Source organism: Sinocyclocheilus grahami, unplaced genomic scaffold (assembly GCF_001515645.1).
Source record: "Sinocyclocheilus grahami isolate Dianchi unplaced genomic scaffold, SAMN03320097.WGS_v1.1 scaffold36.1, whole genome shotgun sequence".
Classification (NCBI taxonomy): domain Eukaryota; kingdom Metazoa; phylum Chordata; class Actinopteri; order Cypriniformes; family Cyprinidae; genus Sinocyclocheilus; species Sinocyclocheilus grahami.
This window is the reverse complement of record NW_015505215.1, coordinates 1,857,999-1,881,802: the sequence shown is the minus strand read 5'-3', so window position 1 is coordinate 1,881,802 and position 23,804 is coordinate 1,857,999. Positions and strand designations below refer to the sequence as shown.

Here is a 23,804-nt window from a genome sequence, read left to right as displayed (position 1 = left end):
TTTGGATAAAAGCGTCTGCTAAATGACTAAATGTAAATGTAAATGGTGGTCAATAAAAAATATAGCAACCAAAAGCCTGTGAAATAGTGTGTGTGTGTGTGTGTGTGTGTTTGTTAAAATTCTCTCTCTGATCTCTCTTTAATTACCCATTAAACTGTGGCATTAAATGCCAATATGAATATCAATATGATGTAATAGAAGAATAATGTACACATATGAATTGCATATGCCAAATATTTTATATTTTAGTTTTTATTCTTCATATTACTTGTATGGCTGGGTATTTAAAATGTAATTGAATAAGTCTGAATCAAAACTTACTCGTAAAGTAAGATCTGGGGTTTCGAACATTCCGAAACACGCACGTGATTGGATAGATAGTGAGGCTTCATTTTCTGCTGATCACGTGATTCTCTGAAAACAATACGCACAGAGCTTCTGAGATATTGCGCTGCTTACCCGATACGCACTTTGAAGCTTCAGTGTCATATGTAACATCACTAGTCTAGCCTTTGCAAGTTAGACTCCTAAAAACACCTTTGCTCATGTGTAAACAAGTGCGCACACAACCACTCAAGTCATTCATTTTCCACTCAAGTCGAGTCTGGGGTCTGCAATATACAATATCTTCTGTGATAATATGGTAAGTGTTGTTGTAATGATGTGCAATCTGACATTATCAAGTAGGCTATATCACCAGATCACACAGAGTGCACGCACGTGATTTATTAGTCTATTAAAACTCAAAATTCCAGGCATTCTAAATTGTAGACGGCATTGCTTCTGTATGCTTTTTATATTTATGTAATTTAATAGAGTTAACTTAATCTATACAGTTTTTTTTACTGCAGATATCAGCATGAACACATTTAATAATCATTTTATACAAGTTCAGTAAAGCAATAAGTGACTTACATTTTAGACATAATATTGCTTGTTTTTGCTCAATTTTGACAACGAAAATAGTTCTAAAGATCACAGCACTGTTTTGCGTCTCTGAGCAATGGACAGTGTTTATTATTGAATGAATCAGCTTTTTGAACGAATCGGTTGAATAAATGATTCAGTGATTCAGTCATTAACACAGTCAAACGCTTTGTTCCTGAATGAATCAGTCGTTTGAATGAATCAGTTGAATCTCAACGACTCACTCATTAACAGTCACTTGCTGTCACCTACTGGCGGTTTTAATTTCACATTTCGACTATTTTTTTCATGTTTTAAATTATTTCAAATATCAGTAATAACGTTTTATGATAAAAACAAAACATTAGGCCTATTTATGCATCTGTAACTGCAGTTTAAATGCATCCATGTCCCCTCTGAGATACATAAACTGTGTAAATACATCTAAATGCTATTTCAGATGCAGATTCCAGAAATGTTTTCTTATGTTGGAATGAAAGACACTAAGTACCGGATGAAGTGCTTCTTATTCTTACCCAAAAATACAAAATGGAAGAAAGAGTTAAAACTGAACACAATCTTGCTACTCAAGCTGTGTATGAACATTTTTATATATATTTATTTGCTTCTTTTCCATTTTGCATTTACTTGTACTTTCAATACTTAAGTACGTTTAAGATTAAGTACAATAAATAACACATACTTTAAGACTTTTACTCAAGTAATATTCTAAACGGTGACTTCAACTTCTACCAAAGTCATTTTCTGGTAAGATATCTGTACTTTTACTTGAGTATAGCTTTCAGGTACTTTATACACTACTGCTTGCAATGCGTTACCCCCAGCACTGGTCATACTACCATCTCAAAACAAACTGAGTGTGAAATTAATCTGTGTTGATTTTTGACCTTTTTGTATCTTTGTCATTCTGTAAATAGCGTTTAAATGAAGTTTAAATGAGTCACTTACTGGTCTGGGTGGTGGAGGCTCTGGTGGGTTCTTCACAGGGATGTGTTTACCTGGTTCTCCATTGGCTTCTGGTCTGTAGTCTGAGGAGCATATTGATTTTCACACAGAACAAAAGTGGCTGTTAATAAATAGATTGAAGACTTTTCAAAGGGTTTATCAAGTGCAGCAATAAGAAGCATTGAAGAACTGTACTTGCAAGCAACAAGTAAACATATTAATTCTGCTGTTCATCTACACTCTTAAAAATAAAGGTGCTTCACGATGCCATAGAAAAACCTTTTTGTCTAAATGGTTCCATAAAGAACCTTTAACATCTGAAGATCCTTTCTGTTTCACAAAAGGTTCTTTGTGGCGAAAGAAGGTTCTTCAGATTATAAAAAGGTAAGAAAGAGATGGTTCTTTAAAGAATCTTTGACTAAATGGTTCTTTGTGGAACCAAAATTGGTTCTTCTATGGCATCGCTTGAAGAACCTTTTGAAGCACCTTTATTTTTAAGAGTGTACCACTGTTTGGATATGCTAGCGGCTCAGCTCTGGTAACATTGCATAGCCTGCGGCAGTCTCTTAGAGTCTCTTAGAGCTGATGGCCATATTCAGTGGCTTCCCATCAGACATTCCTTCGACTTCCTCTCCAAACGGTAACATCTGGGTTGCCGTAGGAACGCAAGGCGAATACCAAATCCGCACAGCAAGGGCTAAGAGTCACCAAAGAGTCAAGACACCATGAAGTGCTGCTTTTCACTGAAATTAAATTTATCCACACCACTTACATTTCTCTGTTGGTCTACGTGAGCTCTTGAATTGCATGTTGTGTCACATAAGTGACATATCGCACTTCATTTTTATCATATGCAGTTTCATTTATCAGATGCAAAATAAAACAAGGTTGGGGAAATTTTCACATCCAGTCTGGAAATGATGAAATCATTGTGCATGACATAAATAATAGAAAGACATTCTTTCTGCATGAACTTCAAAGGGTTGCTCTCTTGATAAGCTCTTTTACCATTGTTTATTAAAATGGTGACGTTTGTGAATTTGATCAAAGAATGCCACCACAGTTTAGTCATGCATGTATCTTTTTGGCGCAGACGACTGCAATGTGAATGTTAAGTCTGGTTTTATTGTTACTCTCATTCTTCAGTGAAATCTAAACAAAGCAGCTTGGCCTCAGATGGGGGTCTGGCAGAGAGAGCGAGAGGAGGACAGGAGTTACTGAGAAACAGACAGGAAATGGTGAGGAGTGGGGGGAGGGGGGCTTAACATTTCAGCCATAACCCAATCACCCCCCTAAAAATGACACACATTCACAGCAGCGCTGTCAAACAGCAAGATAAACAACTGTTTATGTGATATGTGACAGACATGTTTGCAGGTCAGGGGCCATTTTCATCCTCACACCTGCAAAAGTTATAAGTTTATTATGGTGAAGATTATAGACTCACCTCTGTCTTGGTTTTGACATGTGACGATGACCTTGTTCATGTAGATGTATTCTTCATCTCCTCCTGTTAAATAGCCATAATAAAAGACTGAATTACAAATCTGAATCTTGTTTTTTAAAAACTCACATAATGCCAAGATCATAGCTTTATGTGCTGAGTTTGGTGCTCAAAAAGTATCTGGACACTTAAATTACCAACCCCATCTCATGAGAAAGCATACGCATTTTACTAAGTTATTTCGTACAAATTAGTATGATGTGATTGGTAGAAATTTTTTTTAAAAACTAAGCATGAACTTGCACCCCCAACCCCACCCATGCGAAAACGTCTGAATTAAATCAAATTCATATGAGTTCACCACCAATTTGCCAAAAAGTAAAACTATTTATGAATTGTTAGGCTGTAATTTACACTTAAAATATGACTTTAAGTGTCACAGGCTGATATGGATAAGCCATTAATTATTTTGTTATGACCCTCATGTTATGACCTATAACCAATAAATGGCTGATATTAAAATTATACAATATTTTCTCTAAATAAATAAAATAGAAAAACACTAGGTACCACAACATTATAACATATAAAATATACTCTGCTCCACTCAAATAACCTTGCCTGGAACTTCTAGAACTTGTTTGACTTTTCCTCCCCCTCCTTCTTTTTCAGATTCTGGACACTTTCATCCCTCACTTATTTTACTGAACATGTAGTAGATTTCTGTTATAGAGAAGAACAGTGAGAGTTCTGTGCTAAACTTCTCTTGTGTAAGGGTCCAAAGGCATCTCCAGGGCCCCTCCTTCTGTGCACATCAAAGACAGGCCAGTGGGAGACATAGACATAGATAGGTCATTTCTATCATAATAAAAGTGCTGATTTAGTCCCGGCCTGTAGGAGATGGTTTTATAGCACTTGACATTTTAGGGTGTTTTTTGGATCTTCAAAATAATTCAGATGAACTAAATTAAGCATAAGGAACAAGATGTTACCATGGCAGATACATGGAACATGGCAGTCCACAGGTAACACAGCTTTGATGCATTTTTGGAGGGAAAATAAGATTGGGATTTGGAGGATGGAAATGAAAGCTATTTATAAGCTGCTACTAAAAGGAAGTGAGTGTCCCTAGAGGATAAAAACAGCCTTTGGAAAATGATACAGTTTGGAGCCAGGGGAGGAAGTGCACAAGCCCGAGACCAGAACATGAAAAACCTACAGCCATGCTTGTGTGAAGAAAGAAGCACATGCACGGACCAAAATTACAGGCTCCTTAATAAGACAGAACAGAGCAGATTTTCTAAACAACACAGAAGCTATAAATGTACACACAACTGTTGCTCCATGTAAGGACAATTGTGCTATGCAAGTGTCATGCTGAAATACATATACTGTATATACAACTGTACATTTGTTAGGCCTTTTGCTACTTTCTATTTACACCAGTAGAGTGCTCCCACATGAGCAGCACACAATAAGGTCTGTAATATAATTGTGCATTAACCATAGGTTCTTATACTTTTTCAGGGGGCAAACCTGATTTAACAATAAAAAATTTGTGGTAATCATTACACTATTGTTTAAACGTTTGGGGTTAGTAAGATTTTTTTAAGAAATCAACACTTTTTAGCAATGAAGCATTAATTTAACCATAAAAGGACAGTAAAACATTTATAATGTTACAAAAGATTTCCATTAAAATATTAAGCAACACAACATTAATAGTAATAAGAAATGTTTCGTGAGCACCAAATCAGTATATTAGAATGATTTCTGAAGGATCACTGGAGACTGGAGTAATGGCTGAAAATTCAGCCTTGCTATCACAAGAATAAATTACATTTTAAAATATATATATAAATAGAAAAAAGTTTTAAACTGTAATAATATTTCACAATATTACTATTTTACTGTATTTCTGATCAAATAAATGCAGCCTTGATTATCATAAGAGACTTTTCAAAAACAATCGTACCGACCCCAAACTACTGAAATGTAGTATACTAAAAAATTAGCCGATTCATTCATTGTTGGTCCTTTTTGTCCAATCACAGTGTGAGAAGCACTGGTGTAGAGTCAGATGGTTCGTTTAGACATTATGATGTTATTTACGTACCATTGGAAGACTTGTATGACTGAAGCAGCTCCGTCAGAAGGCCCTTCTGTACTGTGGCATTTCCACTCAGCTTCTCTCCATCCAGGATCTTCAGGAACCTCTGCAGCTGCTCCAACAGCTGCTCCAGCACTGCACACACACACACAACATACTGTAGTTAGCTAGAGTAATAAAGAAAAGCATCATGGTAGTGCACAAGTTCTCCTGCACTGTACTGCACTGTATATATATATATATAGAGAGAGAGAGAGAGAGAGAGAGAGATAGAAAGAGAGAGAGAATTAATATGTTTACAATTTGATTTAGTTGAGGATTATCTGCATTTTGGCAACATAAGTGAAATTAACATTACTAATGGTTAACAGCACAAAGGTGAACCTCCTGTGCCTGTAAAAGCCATATGCTGTGCTTCTCTGATCTCAAGAGCGAGCTATATGAGCTATATGTTACACACACTAAACCAAGTAGGTTTCATAACAAAATCATCTATTTCCTAAAAATCTGTTGGCTAATCTCTGAATGTTATGGTAATTGTTGACGACATCCGAACTATTTGGTCTTTTGTGTCTGTGTTAGGATAGTTAGCGGCAGGCTGAGGTCAAGGATACGTCATGGGCTGTCGGGTGAATGGGGAGGCTTTGTCACTCTACCCACACACCCTCCAGGGGTCAGCAGCAAACTGGGCATCTCAGTCTTGACTATGAGAGCCTTACTTTCTTTGTGAATAGCATTGACTTGCAACAGAACAGACCTTACTGGAAAAAAGCTCAAAAAAGGAAATGAAACCAAAAAGTATAGATTATCATGTGTGGCTAACATCTCATCAAAACTCCACATAAGGTTATAAAGCACTGGTGCGTGCAAAATAAACTATCAAACTCCCTTTTGCCAAACTGCATTCCATTTAGTCATATAAAAACATGCTATTTGTCTTCATTTCATGGTATAAATTACAAATGAGTGAGTGTTGGTTGTTGGTTAACTTACTAACAGTCACTCTCCTGTTCACATAAAAATTTGGTCATCATACTTAAAATTTCAAAGGGATCAAATATGACATTTATGTGATGCAACAATGAGCTGAGGATGGGAGATTAAACTTGTAGTGTCCCATGTTTGAGCAACCCCATGGATTATACAATGTTTTATGAATAGTATGCAGCATCTTATAAAAGGGAAAGTTCTGGTCCTGGATACTAATTGGTCAACAGAGCATTCTAGCCGTGCAAAAATACAGGAAATACAAACAGCTATGATGTGAAACATCCATTCAATATAGCTATATCACTGCACAGCACACATATAAGTGAATTATTGTATATTTGCATCAGGGACTATATATTTTGATTAGTCTATATATATATATACAGTATATATATATATATATATATATATATGAGAAATATCACTCGAGTACGAGAGTGATTCTGAGTTTATACAACAGTTCGACAGAACATGTGTGTAATTAAACAAGAAACAACGGAGTGCCTAATAAAACCCTCTTTTGTGCGGAACTACTTCCTTCCGCCACGGATTCAAAGCTCAAGTTGACAGTTAAACATATGTCACTTTTAGAATTTGTATCAAGGGCATGTGCTGCTTCAGTTAGGTTATTAGTGAGAAATAATGAGGTTATAAGAGAGAAACAATGCGGCAAGATGTGCATTCAAATGAGAGAGAGAGAGACCGCGAAGCTAGACGTTTCTTCTTATATTAACTAATGTACTCTACGATTAGCTCAGTGAATAATAAAAAAAAAAAACATAGACCCGGCTAGAACAAGCGGAGTGATACAAAATTGTGAAAGGACATTCCTGTAGCGATGCCAGTACAATATCTCACGGTTCTCAACCAAGTTGAGAACCAGAACGAACTGTTGTATAAATATATATAAATTTCACTTAATGCTTTGCTGTACTGGGATTATTGTCAGAAATAAAGGGGCATCAGGGACTTTGCCGCCAAAACCTAGTCTTAGTCTTAGACGTCACACCCACGGACTGCTGGCTGAACATCTGATGGCACACAAAATTGGAAACACTTCAGGAGTTTTGAAGTCGTCACCTGATTGGTTGAATTATATAGGATTTCCGGGAGACGTGTGTGTGACGTGACGTTCTTTAATGTTCCATCTGAAAAAAAAAAGGCCGTGACGCCAAACCCCCTCATGTTAGAAGAAAGCTGTCATGTTCACAGCTGTGACAATGAGCGCTTATCAGGATCAACTAAGCGCTGGATTTTCAAAAGTATGATGAATAATGTAAAGTTCATGGCATATACCGGTATGACTGGTAGTTTTACACACCAGTCTGTTATTGTTATTGTTTCACAAAATGAAACGTGATTGGTTGCTTTACCTGTCAGTCATATGGCCTCTTGGGCGGTCCTTGGCCATTCAAAGCGGCCAAGGTTCCCAGACCTTCTGCCGTCAGTCTGAAGGTCTGGCTATGCAAGACTAGTCAAAACCCTTCATTCGTGACTGTTTATGATGCAGCCTCTTGTACCTTACTGGTTAAATATAAACTTCTCTAGTTTCTAATCTAGTGCAATGACCAATAAAACTACTCATTGCATGTTGATGTTTCATCTCGTAGCCTGTATGGTGGGGATGTTTACGTTCCTCTTACTGTGGAACCGTAGTGTTTTTGCCCTGCCTTTAGGAAAGGACAGGCCCAATTCAGCACAGTGATGCAACACTAGGTAATATATATCTGTCATGTCATCAAATAATTAAAGTAACCCTAGCTTACTTATTGTCATGACTAATGCAGACAATCAGTTTTCTCTAGCACGCACAATGAGCTGAATGACATTCATTTATGGATAGGTCACTTGAAATTTTAAGCAGTGACACTAATTTCATAGCAGAGTGATATGTTCTTATGAATTTAAACATCTAACATTTTTCAGATTGTTTTATAATTATTATGCAAAATTTTTGTTAACTTAATTAGGAAACTATAAAGGAATAATAGGAGTACAACATGAATATTTATACTTTTAAACATTTATTTTTCACATTACAAGAACTGCAAAACAGCTACTGAATAAAAATTGTGAAACGTAGATTTTAAATTAAAATCTGAGAAAAAAGACATGTCATTTATCAACAACCATGAAACAAACCTTTCCACATATACTGTCGAAGGAAATCCATTTTTAGCTTTCCTACTTTGCATTCATACCAACACCAAACATTAAGATAAGGTGACATTCACGCTGGTGCTGCTATGATAAAACTGTCTATTATTATTATATATATTTTAATAACTGGCCATTATTACTAAGTCACTGGTAACAGAACATATCTGCAATTACTGTGAGAGTAAGACATGCTATAAGAGATGTTATGTATTTTACACAATAGTAAGTCATAGCTTTGGAAGGCAGGATTTAAACAAACATTCCTGACTGCCTCCTCAGAGGCAGATAACATCTATCCATCTCTGCATGCATAAATAACTTCTGAGAAAAACTCCTTCTGTATGAAAGATAAAATCACTGACAAAGACATCAAACAAACAAACAAAACAAGTTCGCTGGACATAACATGTGTTCAGTGTTCAATATATTCATTATCAGCTGATCTTTATAGTTCAGCTATAGGGGTCATATGATGTTGCTAAAAAGAACATAATTTTGTGTATTTGGTGTAATGAAATGTGTTTCTGCGTTTTAAGGTTAAAAAACACATTATTTTCCACATACTGTACATTATTCTGTACATATTATGCCTTCTTTCTTTGCATGAACATTTGGGCGGCGTTATGCTTCCCACATAGTGATGTAGACATGTAGGGGCATGTTAGAACGAGCCGTTTTAGGTAGGCGTGGTTGACTCTTAACTTTTATAAAGAATATCTCTTTGGATTTGAGACTTTAGTCTTTGCAACTTTACAGATCTTCTTTATGCACCAAGAGCTTGTAACACTCCAAAGAGAAAGGAAAAATTGAAATTGCATTATATGACCCCTTTAATCTTTATGATGGTAATGACATCTCTAATTTGATCCGAAGTTGTAAAGTATAAACTACTTGATGGCATTACTATTTTTTAGGAATAAAATGTGGTTGTAACACGTATACATTTAATGTAAACAGCAAACATTTCCAAGACAGCTTGTGGCTTTACTTGGCACCAACACCATGTTCAATTCAATTCAATTCAATTCAAGTTTATTTGTATAGCGCTTTTCACGATACAAATCGTTGCAAAGCAACTTTACAGCAAATTAAGTTTCTACAATATTTAGTGGTAGCTTATCAGTGGTGACTGTCAGTTAATGTACATATGGCAGAAATGTACGGAAAAATCAATTAAAGACGTAATCAAACAGACGATGAACACTATTAACAACAATTATTATATGATGCAATCAAACTTATAGCAAAATGTGGTAGTTCTGGTATGTTCACAAGAAGTTTCTTTGGTTTCTTACCCACAAAGAACGTCCTACAACATGTTTTTCATACTCAAATCTGAGCACATACAGTACAACAAATCTGTTTTACTCTATAGTAGATTTTTTCTTTACTGATTTCCCCAAAAATTTAAAAAATAGATGAAGTAACATTAAAAGTAAAGTTTTATTTCTGAATGGCATTACAATGAAAGACAATGGGGTTTTAAATCAACACTGGACACCACTGACATTCACTGTATGGAAAATACAGAAATACTGAGACCTTTTTAAAAAATATCTTCTTTTCTGCTCCACAGAAGAAAGAATGTCATTCAGGTTTGGAGTTTGGAATGACATGAGGATGAGTAAATGACAGAATTGAAATTTTTCGTCTGAACTATCCCTTTAATAGTATCATGTATGCTCTTCCCATGATGCTCAGCTGAGCTTTTGTCCAAACATTTTCTCTGCCGTGTGTTTTCAGAGATTGACTTCGATGCCCTTCTCTGGAGGGACCATGGGAATGTGGAGTCAGCTGACTCTTAGTCCAATGAGGGCCGAGTTTCCATTGGTTACAGTTTGGCCCTGAGCCCATTAAATACTGTAAACGGTGAGAATAACCATGTTATATCTGTAAGTACCGGAACCACTCAAACTTCCTCAGAGTAATGAAACCTTTGACAGTGAAGTGTTAGACTGTCTACCACACGACTAAAAGGGCAGAGCATCACAAAATACTAAACACAAAATATAATCAACAATTTCACTTTGAAAGAAGTACCTTTGAAGGAAGTATGAGGACAATGAAAGATCTCAGTGCTGAAGGTACCTGTCTGGTTAACACTACAGCAGAGAGGGGATTTCTTTTGATGTAAAAAAAAAAACACTTCCTTGTTCCAGGACAAACAATGATTGCAAATAAAGGTGTTTGATGGTGTTTTGTCTATTTCTGGACTTGCAGATTGCAGCTAGACAAAGAAATTCTTTTTGCAGCTGATACGGAGAGCAAGTGTTTGGTGGATCGAGGAAGACCTCAATAAAACCATCTGATATTGTGCACACTGTCGCTGTGCTTGTTTGTCTTCCTCTTTCTGAATGCCTTTCCAACTGATTTTAGACACATGCTCATGGTAAATGAGGTTAAGGTTAAGCACTGCTCTTCCCAGAATCAAAGCCACAGAGCATTTGCTGTATCAGAGCTGGGATAATAAACATAAGTTTAAATCGAGTGGACGAGGAGCATTTTGATGCTGCTCTAGCTTGTGTTACTGTCAAAAGTGGTTTGGTTTTTAAAGACAATTCCTGCCTGACACATAAAATACAGCCTGGCTCCAGCTGTGGCTCATATACTTAGCTCAGCTCAAGGCGACGTGTCATAGCACATCATTTATTTGATTCCAGACTCAAACCCTCAATCTCTGAAATGACGGGCTGTCAGCCATGTGGGAGGGCGATCACCACAGTGGTGGCATGTTTATTGGTGTTTGCTGTTGCATAGCATTCTCTATTCTTGTTTAAAGGGAACATATGACACTAACTATCCTGACACCACAGAAAAGCAGTACAGAACCGCCAAAATGTTGTATACCTCTTGAAAGAACACACTAAATGTCACATTGATCAATATGCATGCTGCATACACAATACACAAGTCAAAGACGGATCAAAACAATGGCCTGAGATTTTAAGTAAATGCTTTTTAATAATTGCTGCTACAGCTCTTACTAAGGAAATAATCAGTCTCTCTAAAATTTAAAATAATAAATAAAATATTTATTGAAATAATAATATTTTTGAAAGTAGCCTGTATGTTCATTTATGACAAAGTTTGCTATTATAAAAGGATCATATAATTAATTTTTTATTATTTATTTTCCCCCTGAGGTCTATTTATAAATGTTAAGTCATAATTAATTTTTTCATGACCATTTTCCATCCTCTCTGACCATTAGAGTTAAAAGGCTGTTTTTCTGCTACTATAACAACACTCTGCAAAGCCTCCTATTTTCATGTGAAACGAGAAACTACACGTAATGTGGTTTTGCTGTGATGACTGATATACCTGCGTTATCGTTAAAAAATAGCCTCTTTGCAAAGTCTGAATCACAGTTTTACAAGACAATCCACACAAAAATGCGCAGCTAAAATGGATAAGATCAGACGTCACTCGCCAATTATATCTAACGTTTCTAATTCTCTTAATTGGGCTGACCAAGTTTGTGATCACCCAAATGCTATTTGATTACTCCATCCCAACCTATAGTAATAACCAAAATCTATTTACATTTTTATATCTGTTTCCTATATGATACTAACATTTTACAGACTCAGCATTAACAGCACAGACAACAACGTGAACTCTGTTAATGAATGATTTTTACCAGTAAACATAAAATCTATAGAATACCTATCTAAAATCGCTACATAATCAGAACTGCCTCCACACAAAAACATACATTCCTTTAAATGCCATCAGAAATAATTATTCACTTATTCACTGGTTTCATCAGGTTTAATGAGACAGCGTAATAGTCTGGCTTCTTTTCCTCTCAATCCCAACAAATAATCTTTTAATCTTTACTTATACAAATATATATGCGCACACCCAAATGACATTGCTCAGTAAAACTGCATCAATTAGGCCTACATGTAATTCTGTATCACATAAATAAACTGTGTCGCGTTTCAGCATAATGCTGATTACACCCATGCACTTAAACCTTCATCTATTAGCCAACAACAAGTTAAAATGTTACTAAATACGGCCTAATACTGTATATGTCTCAACCCAGTAATGTTGCATTATGGTCTGGCCCACTGGCTCCACTTTATACTTTTCAGTTTATTTGGATTGAGCAATCAGGAGCACTGGCAACAGAAAATCAGCTTGCTCAGAAAATCTCTGATACAAATTCCATTTCCTTCAATTACTCCTTATCAAACAAGCCAAAATGTTTTCTTTTGTCTAGACGATTTATAATCACAAGTTCGGAGAGAGAACGAGTTATGGATGAGATCTGCAGGGACCCACGGTCAAATACATCACTATTGTATTATAATGCACAGAGAATAGCAGCGTCTTTATATCATTCGCCAAAATACACAAAAGAACAACACAACCTCTTTAACTCCTGGATGGACAGACTGCTAACATGGGTAATCATGTTTCTGAGATTGTATTAAATATGCTAAAGCATAATTTCCTTTTTCCTTTTGATGAGGACATGGACAATAGCATAGATCATGTGATAAAGAGAACTGAATGATTTATATGTCTGGTCTCTGATTGAATGCTAATAATGCACATTGAACATGAGCCACTGAATCTTTACAGTAAAAACAGCAGTGAAATATTTTAGCTACACAAAACCCTGTGTGGATGCAGTGTCATCTTGTCACAAATCCAGTCCGTGGTCTTTCGTCTGCTCGCTATCAGAGGTCGCCTTCTGATTACATTGACTCTCACACCACACAAACTGTTGCACGTCACCCTGGACTACATTTCCCATGCTCCATTGCACTGATTAGACTCACCTGCAGCCAGTCACACACACACTATATAACAACCACTCAAATCCTTCTTTAATTGCCGAGTATTGTCTGCGTTTATCACTCTCCTATTGGTAGCACTTTACGGAGCCAGTATCCTGTCTGAGTTTAGTCTAGTTCCTAGTTCTAGTACTGTTTCGTAACGTCTAGTTTTGCCTGATTGTCTGTTCCTGATAACCTGCCTGTCTTGGATTTCTCTCTCGTCTTGTTGTTTGGATTCTGTTCGCACCTCGCCTGGATTAATATCTCTCTGTGGATTACTCGCCTGCCTCATCCTTTGGATTATGTTCGCCGTTGATCGACCTACGCCTGTTTATTGGATCACTCTTCTGTCTTGCCCTCTAAATACCCATTTGCTATTGTCCGACCCTTGCCTGTTTTGACTATGTTTAAGAATAAAGCTTTGCAGATGGATCCGCACGTCTCTCATCTCGTTTGCCCCGTTAACTATTGATGGCTGTCATGCATTGTTGTTTTAGTTAAATCAAACTAAAACTATTAAACATCACTTTCTTTATTGAAATTAATCTGCAATAAAGTTCAAACTAAATTAAATAAAAGATCACTTTATTAAAATTAAATTAAATAAAAAATGAGAAATGCTGATTTGGTAACTTAATGGAATAAAATTTGTTTAAGTAGCCTACAATAAATACTAAAACTAAAACAAAAATAAAAAACCTGATAAAAAATACAAAAGTACATAACAAATGCTAAATCTAAACTGAAATTAAAAAGTAAACTGAAAAAATAAATAAAATAAAAATAAAAGACAATTCAACATTTTGAGATTGAAAAATACTCAAATAACACACTTTATGCGTGTTCCTCTACTGGAGAGTGATAAAGTTGTTGGCTTTAACCCTGAACCTATGAGTAGTTTTCTGCAATTTTAGAGAACAGTGGACATAATTCAGTAGCAGTGAAGCCAAAATATGTCTTGTCTATGTGTAAATAATGTGTATATCCAAGTAAAAATTGATTGGACCGTGAAAAGTACTGAAACGGAGTCAGGTTGTTGTAAGAGAGGGACTGAAAAGTAAGAAGGATTTGTGACATCAGCCGAAACGGGAAGTTGTTTCTAAGGTGGAGGAACTTAGTACATTCTGATAAAAGATTACAAAGATCTTGGGAAAAAATGTGCATGGATAAATCATGCACAATAAGAGCAGAAACGCACATCAAGCAAGCAAAAAATAGGATTTCATGTAGACTTTGACTAGGATTTTCAGCCGCTCACATTGCTCTTTTCTAACTGTCTACAGGCACAAAAGACACTGATTTAAACTCACGAACCCTCCCAGTCTGCAGCTTTCTCACACATATTTCTGCTGTGCTGCTTATGGGTTTTGTAGCTGGACTTAGAAATATATCCCTTGACTATGGTTGATTTCTTTACGTTGTTCCTCTTCAACACAGGCATGCATTGGTTAGCGGTGTCCCTTCAGACTTACAGAGATACAATATTTTCTCTTTGATTTACATTTGCTGCACAGATGATAATAATGAATAACTGTTTTGGAGCGCCAGTGACAGTTTCTCATGCGCCATTATTTAATTTGAAATGGGACTGAGTTCATCTGGGTGAACAAGTCCCTCTCCACAGCGAGCCGCAGGAACAGACTATTACTCACATCCCTCTTACAAAAATAAGTGAAATATAAAAACATTTTTTTACCTAAGTTTGTTTGCTTACATCTCTTTAATATTTACACAGGAACACTCATATTATTTTTAAAAAGCCCGTAGAGCAAATGTTTTGTAAAATGTCAAAGATTAACTTCCTTTACATGCATGGATGTTGACCAAGTTTTAAAGTTGTCAGAAAAATGGTTTAGTAACAAATCCAGTGATAACCTATCGTTTTTAGTGCAATTTCATCTGAAATGAGTCACTTTAAAGATCCCCTGAAATGATTTGAAAAACACAGTTTTCCTTCCAGTCTTGAAATGTTTCCAATTTTTTTTGTTTTTTTTTAATAGCCAAAAGTCTTTAGTTAAAACCATAGCCCAACAAAAGCATGGTTTACTACTTGCAATTGGTAAAAATGTGTATACGCCCCTATGTAAAAAACACGAATCAATAATATTTTTGGTCCATTTTCCTGGACGAGAGGCTTTAATTGCTGATGTCAACTTTCAGAAATACACTCACATATACACAACTTTTACAAAGTTCGGGGTCCATAAGATTTGAAATTTTATTTTTTGAAATTAATACTTTTATTCAGCGAGAACACATTAAATTGATTTACAAAAAGGTGACCGTAAAGACCTTGCTAATGTTACAAAATAAATCTACTTCTTTCTTTCTATTCATCAAATATTCCTTAAAAAATGTATTACGGTTTCCACAAAAATATAAGCAGCACAACTGTTTTCAACATTGATAATAATAAGAAACTGATCACCAAATCAACATATCAGAATGATTTCTGAAGGGTCATGTGAGTAATTGCTGCTAAAATTCAGCTTTGCACTCACAGGAATAAACTACATTTTAAAAATATATGTAAATAGAAAACACTCATCTTAAACTATTATGATATTTCACAATATTACTGTTTTTATTGTATTCTTGATTAAATAGAGGCAGTTTTATTGAGCATAAATTACTTCTTTGCTTTTGAACGTTAGTGAATATGACCTCAGAAACACTGACTAGAAGCTACAAAACTAATTTTTAATGGACACGTTCCCAAACTCAGTTTGTTTATCATCCTGTCAAGCACTATAGAACAATGCTGGCAACAATGCAAACGGAAGCTGGACAAAAACAAACAAACATTTACCTCAATCATGCATAGGTTACATAAACATTGCATTAATGTTCATTTCATTTTAATACGCAGTGTTAATTTGTAGCAGGTATGCATGTCCTCTCGATGGCCTTAAATATATAGCAAAACAGGTGACATGTCATTTTCCATTGGCTGCATACGTTAGCGTAATTCTCCCAGCCCAGCCGCCGATTGGCTCACCTCTGTTTCACTCGGCAACACTGCCTCTGAGCTCATCGTTTCAATGGAAGATAAATGAGTGATGACAAGCCTGATTGAAGGGGCTCAGTCCACACTGTTTAATTTTGATCTTCTCCTGGCCACTAAAAGCACATTAACATGGGTCAAATCTAGGGGACCAAAATTCAAACCCCTTTCTTGTCATTACACTGTCTCGAGAGGGGAATATTTGAATGGCGATACAGAAACAAAGTGACACTAACTTGGAAAATGGACATATAGTTGAAATTATACACAGATAAGACTTCAAACACACAGCTCAGCCAGCAGCAGTTGGCGTCTACTCTGTCTCGCTATGATTGACTTCTCATGAATGCTGATGCAAGTTATTCTGTTATATATTGTGTTGGCTGAACGTACATTCGCTCAGTTTTAATATTTTGTACTGCAACAGTCATAACAAGATGTCAGGGGCTAAACGAAACAATAACAACAACAAATGTGTCTTTGTTTTGACTTCATCAGAAGTCTCAAACAGCAAAGCTTTGAGCAAGAGAGGATCTGAAACAGCACTGACTCACAATCACAACCAGATGATTTAGCCGGCTCAGACTTGACAAAAGCACGCCAGGCTCCAATCTTAACTGTGGACAAATCACAACTGACAGTACTGCTAAGAGATAAGCATGGAATTGTCAAGCCATCTTGAAATCACAACCTCCACGTCTGAAGTAACCACCCTTAAACACAGATATTTTGATAGCATTGTTGTGCAAATCACACTCTAAACACTGCCAACTTGAGAGGCCAGTTTACAAGTCAGAGCAGATACCATTCAGGGGAAACTTGCAGTGTTCATTTAATCTGTTCTCTGCAAGTCTGTTTGAAAAAAGTGTAACAGTGACCGCTCACTTTTTCAGCAGTCTTGGTTTCGGAAGTATTTTTTCCCATTCATTTCTCCACAGGGATTTTTAAAAAATCCACAATAAAGACCAGCTCCAAGACAAATCACAACATCAATTTTGATTCAATGCAAAAAAATTAAATAAATACAATACACTACTGTTCAAAAGATTTTTTAAAGGTTTTTGAAAGAAGTCTCTTCTGCTCACCAAGGCTGCATTTATTTGAAATACAGCAAAAACAGTAATATTGCAAAATATTTTTACAATTTAAAATAACGGTTTTCTATTTGAATACATTTTAAAATGCAAATTATTCCTGTCTTGGCAAAGATGAATTTTCAGCAGCCATTACAGTCTCATGATCGTTCAGAAACCATTCTAATATGCTGATTTGGTGCTCAAATAACATTTATTATTATTATCAATGTTGAAAGCAGTTGTTTTTTCAGGATTCTTTGATGAATAGAAAGTTCAAAAGAACATCATTTATCTGAAATAGAAAGCTTTTGTAACATTACACAATACTGTTAAAAAAACTACTGTTCAAAAGTAACTTTTATTCAGCAAGGATGTATTAAATTGATCAAAAGTGACAGTACAGTAAATACATTTATAATGTTAGAAAAGCATTCTCTCTCTCTCTCTCTCTCTCTCTCTCTCTCTCTCTCTATATATATATATATATATATATATACATATATATATATACACACATATATGATTGGCTGCCTGAATTGGAGACTGACTCAATTACATCATTTTCAAAGCTTCATGGGAGTGGACAGTCTTTTGGCATGTTGCCAGTTCATTTCCCTGGTTACAGCAACTACTCTAAAGAGGAGGATCCAAAGAACTGGCTGGTTCAGGACATACAGAAGCATATATCACAGCTTTAAAAACCTCAGAACTCACTGTAGGTCTATCCTGACAGGTTTACTTTTATTAAAATGAATTTCTTTATGGAGAAAATAAATTAGATTTATCCTTCCAGAACGCGACTCTATTCAGGCCGATTCAGGGAAGTCCTGGCTCTTTTTCTCTGTATTTCAACTCCACTGTGCTCTATCCGTTTACTAATAAGCGTGCTGCTTCCCTGTTGACTCTCTTCAGAAGCGAGCGTAATGAGGGAATGAACTCAAGGACCCGTTTTGAAAAAGTGCTGATCTCTCATTCTGGGACGCCTTTGGAGCTGCTTCCAGCACTCAGGCTGTCTTTATTAAGATGCACGAGACGTCCCTGTGTCTCTGGCAACATTCTGGAACTCTGACACGTTCTGAGCTTGCCCAGGCAGTAGAGCCCGTGGGTGGGTCCGGAAACATGCTGGTATCATGCCGGACCTCAAGGGTGAGATCTGGTTCCACAGGCTCCCTTTGAAGAGAGAAATCAAGTCGGGAAAGGAGGAAACCGGAGGGATAAGAAAAAATCGTTTAAAAAATCAATCCGGGTATTTATCCGGGTATATTTGGGTGCCTATCAGATTTAGATTACTTTTTCATCTCATTATTGAAATTTGAGATGCTCTCACCTGTTTATCTTTTATCTTTAACACACCCTGCTATTGCATCACATCAATAAACAGGGAACAAGAGCTTGAACTAAGCTTCTTAGTTCAGATTCACAGGCTCAAATGTCCACCCAAAAGCATTTTCATGTAAAAGGGACACCAAATATGCCAGAATCAACAGTTTTGCGATACTAACCATGAATTCTGAGGCTCAAAGCACTGTATTATCTAAAACCACAACCCAAAGCTATATCCTGAACTCAAAACATGCACGTTCATGTCATCTACACAGCTCTGTGAGCCAGTCCCATGAATACTCATCATCCACAGTACTGTAAATAGCATTCCAGAGCTTGTTTCTACTATGTTATGCTAAACACAAACAAAGCATCATGACATTGGAAAATATGTCACCCACTCATTTTATCATGGGAGAAATTATGCCATACTCCTCAAAATGCCATCTCCCTCCTCCCACAATCCTTTTTTCCTTCCTCTATCTTCCTTCCCTCCTTATATGTCTTATCTCACAAAAACAAAATTCACAAAGAGTCTTTAAGAGGCATGGCCTCTAGACGTCTAACCACAACAACTGCAGGCCTGTTCCCAACAGCATTTACAACACAATGCAGTCATTAAACCATCACAGTGTGCACAAGAGTCGCACCACATTTAATCAAGCCTCATGTGCCTGCTAATTAAATGAATAGTTCATCATGTCATTTACTCACCCTTATGTTATTATAGTGATGTTTACCAGAATGTTGATGCTGTTTTTCCCAAACAATGAAAATGAATCTGGGGCTGTCAAGAATTGCCAAACCTGAATATGCTCGTATTTATATTGCAAGATTGAGATTTTAAAGCTACACTGTAAAACATTACCGTGAATTTAACTGCAAAAATGCTACAGTAAAAACCTGTTAAATGGTTAATGGTAAATTCCCCTACTTTATACGGTGAAAAACTGTATTGGACATAAATTTTACGGTAGTATACCGTTTTTTAAAGTGAAAAAGACCGTATAATTTACAATGAATAACCGTAAATTGACATTCCCAGAATTCCCTGCGTTACATTTCAAATTTGATGTTTTTTTGTTGAAATAACTGTTTCTTCTTAGTTTTTTCTTATCAGGTTTGTATATTAGGGTTGTGTATTACACCTAATGTTGTTAAATGAATGTTTATTGCATTATTTCAGTTTCATGTGTGTTACCATGATGGTGTTTAGTGTTTGTGTGAATGACACTGTGCACCTTCTATATATGTTATTATTTAAAAGCTGCTTGTGATGAGCTTTGGTTCATCATGTGACTTTCTCATCACCCCCTGCATTTGGTGGTTATCAGTGTATTACAAAGGTACAAAACATATTTCAGTACTTCAATAGGTTGGTATATTATTTTTTTACAGTGTACAGCAGAAAGGGACATTTTCAGTAAATAATCAATTAAATTTTGGTTCTGTTCCTTACACAAAGTTTTCAAAGATTTAGAATATAGTGTTAAGGCCAGTTCATACCAAAGACAATAACTATAATTACAGCATAATAATTGTTCATAGGGAATTCCACAACACAATATTAACAATAAAAAAACAGAGGAACAATACTGTAGGAATTACTCTCCAGCTGATTTCCAGCTAATGAACAATAAAAACAGCCAATCAGAGCCCTCTCGACATTAAAGCGCATGAGGATTTAAAGCGGCAGGATTTAAATAATAAACAGAATGTTATAGTCTGTTGGTGTGGATGTTAGTATAGTTATCATTATATATATCTTTATAATTATCGTTGTTGGTGTAAACAGGCTTTAATTCTACAAGAATATGGAAGTTCACCCCACAGTCACTTTATAAAGACAATGACACAAAGGAACAATATCATTGGAATCACTTTCAGAACATTTATTTTTTTCCAGCTGATGAACAATATAAACACTGACAGCCAATCAGAATCCTGCACATAACTTCAAAGCGCTTGAGTGTTTAAAGCAGCAGATGACTTAAGTGCATTGTAGGGTTTTAATAAACAGAACTTTATCATGCATTAGTGTGGACTCCAATATAGTTATCGCTAGTTATATTTACAGTTATTGTTTATAGTGTATAATAGTCATGTTGAGCAGTTTTATGATGCTTTTATTTTGTCATTTTTGGAATTTGACAGTCCCTGATCACCATTCGCTTTCATTATTTGGAAAAGCACAGCATGAACATCCTGTCAATCATCTCTTTTTGTGTTCCACAGAGAAAGAAAAATACTGCAATGACATAAGGATGAGAAAATTAAGATATAACTTTCATTCTGGGTAAACTAACTGTAAAATAAGCATTACAGCACACTTATGATGCAATTTCAGCAATAGAATAATTTATAATTATGCTGAATATTGAAGTATCAAAAAGTGACACTGAATCAATTTAAACTGATGTTAGGGTTAGACAGACAGGAAGTGGCATATTCAGTCAAAAATCAGAATAGAGGCTGTCATGCAAATAACAAGAACAAATACCAAGACCTGACCAAATAGTCTACTTCATTAACTGAAGTCTGCACAGCACAGGAAGTGGAATTATGAAGTGAAAACCTTTGTCTGTTGTGGTACAGAGGTTTTTATTGTTCAAACACCTCTTACCCCAGTGTCCAAGAACTGTGGTCTATTGCTGCTGCTAATACTTTTGACAAATCAATTTAATAGCTATGTTATAAATGATCATTAGTGTCTGATTGTTGATGTTGCTATTATTATTATTGCTGTTGCTGTTATTAACATTAGACATGTTCAAGCTATTGCTGAACTGATGAATATTCTTTCAGAAACTTTTCCAGAAAGAAACATCAGTTTGCACAAAAGTGGCTGTGCCTCCCATAGAGAAAGAGTCGTATCTCAGTTTAGTCATAAAATATTAGGGCTCAAGCTTAAACCAAAAGGAATCCAAAGAATTCTGGAAGAACAATTGTTGCGACTGGACAGAATCTCTCGCGAGTGTCTCTAATAGGCCACATGCTTGTTTATTTATTCATTCAGAACTCGTATTCTAATCCTGGGAAGAATGCAAAACACACAGAGTTGAATAAATCACTGAACGAGCGCACTGAAAAGTCAACTATCCCTGGAAACGGAATCTCCTCCTGTTGCATCCCTCTGGAGAGAGATCCCGCAGTTTCCCACGATCCGTTCTCCCAAATATTGAGGACCGGAAAGCATCGCAAAGGTTTAAAGTTGTTTACAGCGGACTATGTGTGTACACGAATATCTCTTCAGACACCATGCAAACAGACTCCGAGCGATAAACGTATCATAATCGTTCCACTTACCTTTGTGCTTATCCATTCTTCACACGCGAAGAAGACTTTCCCGACTGTCTGCTGTCTTTATATGAAGCAGATCAGTTCAGACTGGTCTGTCAGGTTTACAGTCCTGGACAGTCCTGATTCCTCAAGCTGTTTCTGATGTGATGTGATGTTATCCTCTCCTCTTCTACAGCTCTTTCAGATGCGCCTCGCACTGTTGCGCTACTGCCGCGCCTCCTCTGCGCACGCCCTTGCTCAGCTCAACCTAATTTGCACTGTAATGAATATGCTTTGAAAGAGTTTTTATATTCTAACTTAAGCACTGTAATACTTTTATGTTTGAATACTAAGTAATTTGACGAAATTTCAGTGAGCATACAGTACTTTCAAAGTATATGCAGGAAGTTAATTTTAAGTAATAAGACACAAATATCAGTTTTTAAAACAATTCTGAATTGGTTTGGGACGGCATTATGGTGTCTGGGGGTTTATGTTAATAGGAGAAGCCCCCTGGCCCAACCTAAAATTTAAAATGCTGCTATATATAAAGACTCATGTAGAAAGTACATTCATTCATTCATTTATTTAAATATTATGTGTTATTAGCCTATTACTTATTTGTTTTTATTTTATTTTTTTTACGGGTTTTTTTTTTTTTTACACTTTTCCAGTGACCCCCTAGCATTCAGCTTACTGGGAGTCCCCGGTCACCATTTTGAAAACCCTTGCATTAGGGAACATTAGATAGGCCTGTGTGTGATTTAAACTTAAAGCCTAAAGCATTGAGTAATTATAGCTACCCCAGATTAGATCACTTATTGAATTAAATGAACTATATACATTGGCCAATTAAGATAAAACAACCAAATTGTTTAGGGCATGCAATGCATAAAAAACATAACAGAATCTGGATTACAACAAAATAGTGCAAAATAACTGGAAAAGTAAAAACAATTGTCCCTTGAGCAGACAGTTGATTTAATCACAGTTGCTGATTTTTTTTTATTAGCCTATTATTTTTTTGTATGTATTTTTTTTCCTCCCAATGGTTAATGGGGACCAGCAACTGTTTGGTTACTGCCATAAAAATACCTTCCTTTATGTTCAACAGAAAAAGTAAAAGCACGTTTAGCCCAACTTGAGGGTGAACATAATTTTAATTTTGGGAGAACTATCCCTTTAACTTCAGTACACCTATCTTTGAGGGGTGAACATTTAATTACTTTCTGTCCCTCCCTTTGAGTACACAAAACATACATTAACTAAACAGGTTAGGGAGACAGGTTAGTCTGGACAGGTTAGGGGTCCACCACAGCAGCTGCACAGAGGATTACAAATAAACCTGACAGGAATATTTACAGTCCAACTAAATTGTTTGCTGTAGATAAGGGCTATTACATCAGGAACATCATCATATCTTTGTGTCAATTGCTCAGCGAGTGTGAGAACCCTTTCCTGTCTGTGAACTGGGTGAATGGGAGTCACATGCTCTGAGAAGCTGACCCCTCCACCAAACCCCAAGGGGTTGCAAGAACTTTCCATCTCTATACTTCCCTGTCAAGGCCTTTTCTGTGAACTAGGGGATTAGATGTGTATACATCCTAATTTGTAATATGCTGTGTTTGTGTCAGTGGTAAAACTGAATTCCCTTTTAACATAATATTATTATGTATATATAGAGCACGTTGATTTCCCATATGCAAACAACTATTTATATACAAACCCAATTCCAAAAAAGTTGGGACACTGTACA

At 36.1% G+C, this 23,804-nt stretch overlaps 1 protein-coding gene across 1 annotated transcript in view; it reads right to left on the bottom strand.

Moving 5' to 3' along the window:
• LOC107581623 (actin filament-associated protein 1-like 2) overlaps positions 1 to 22,231 on the bottom strand; it is a 40,072-nt gene extending 17,841 nt beyond the window's left edge. The window contains exons 1-4 of the mRNA XM_016267250.1: positions 22,076 to 22,231; positions 5,433 to 5,561; positions 3,320 to 3,382; positions 1,876 to 1,955 (exon numbers count right to left, since the gene is read on the bottom strand). Of these exons, the coding sequence (XP_016122736.1) occupies positions 1,876 to 1,955; positions 3,320 to 3,382; positions 5,433 to 5,561; positions 22,076 to 22,091 (288 nt within the window). The 5' untranslated portion in view covers positions 22,092 to 22,231. The remainder of the gene's footprint in view (positions 1 to 1,875; positions 1,956 to 3,319; positions 3,383 to 5,432; positions 5,562 to 22,075) is intronic.
• Between the last annotated feature and the right edge of the window lie 1,573 nt (positions 22,232 to 23,804).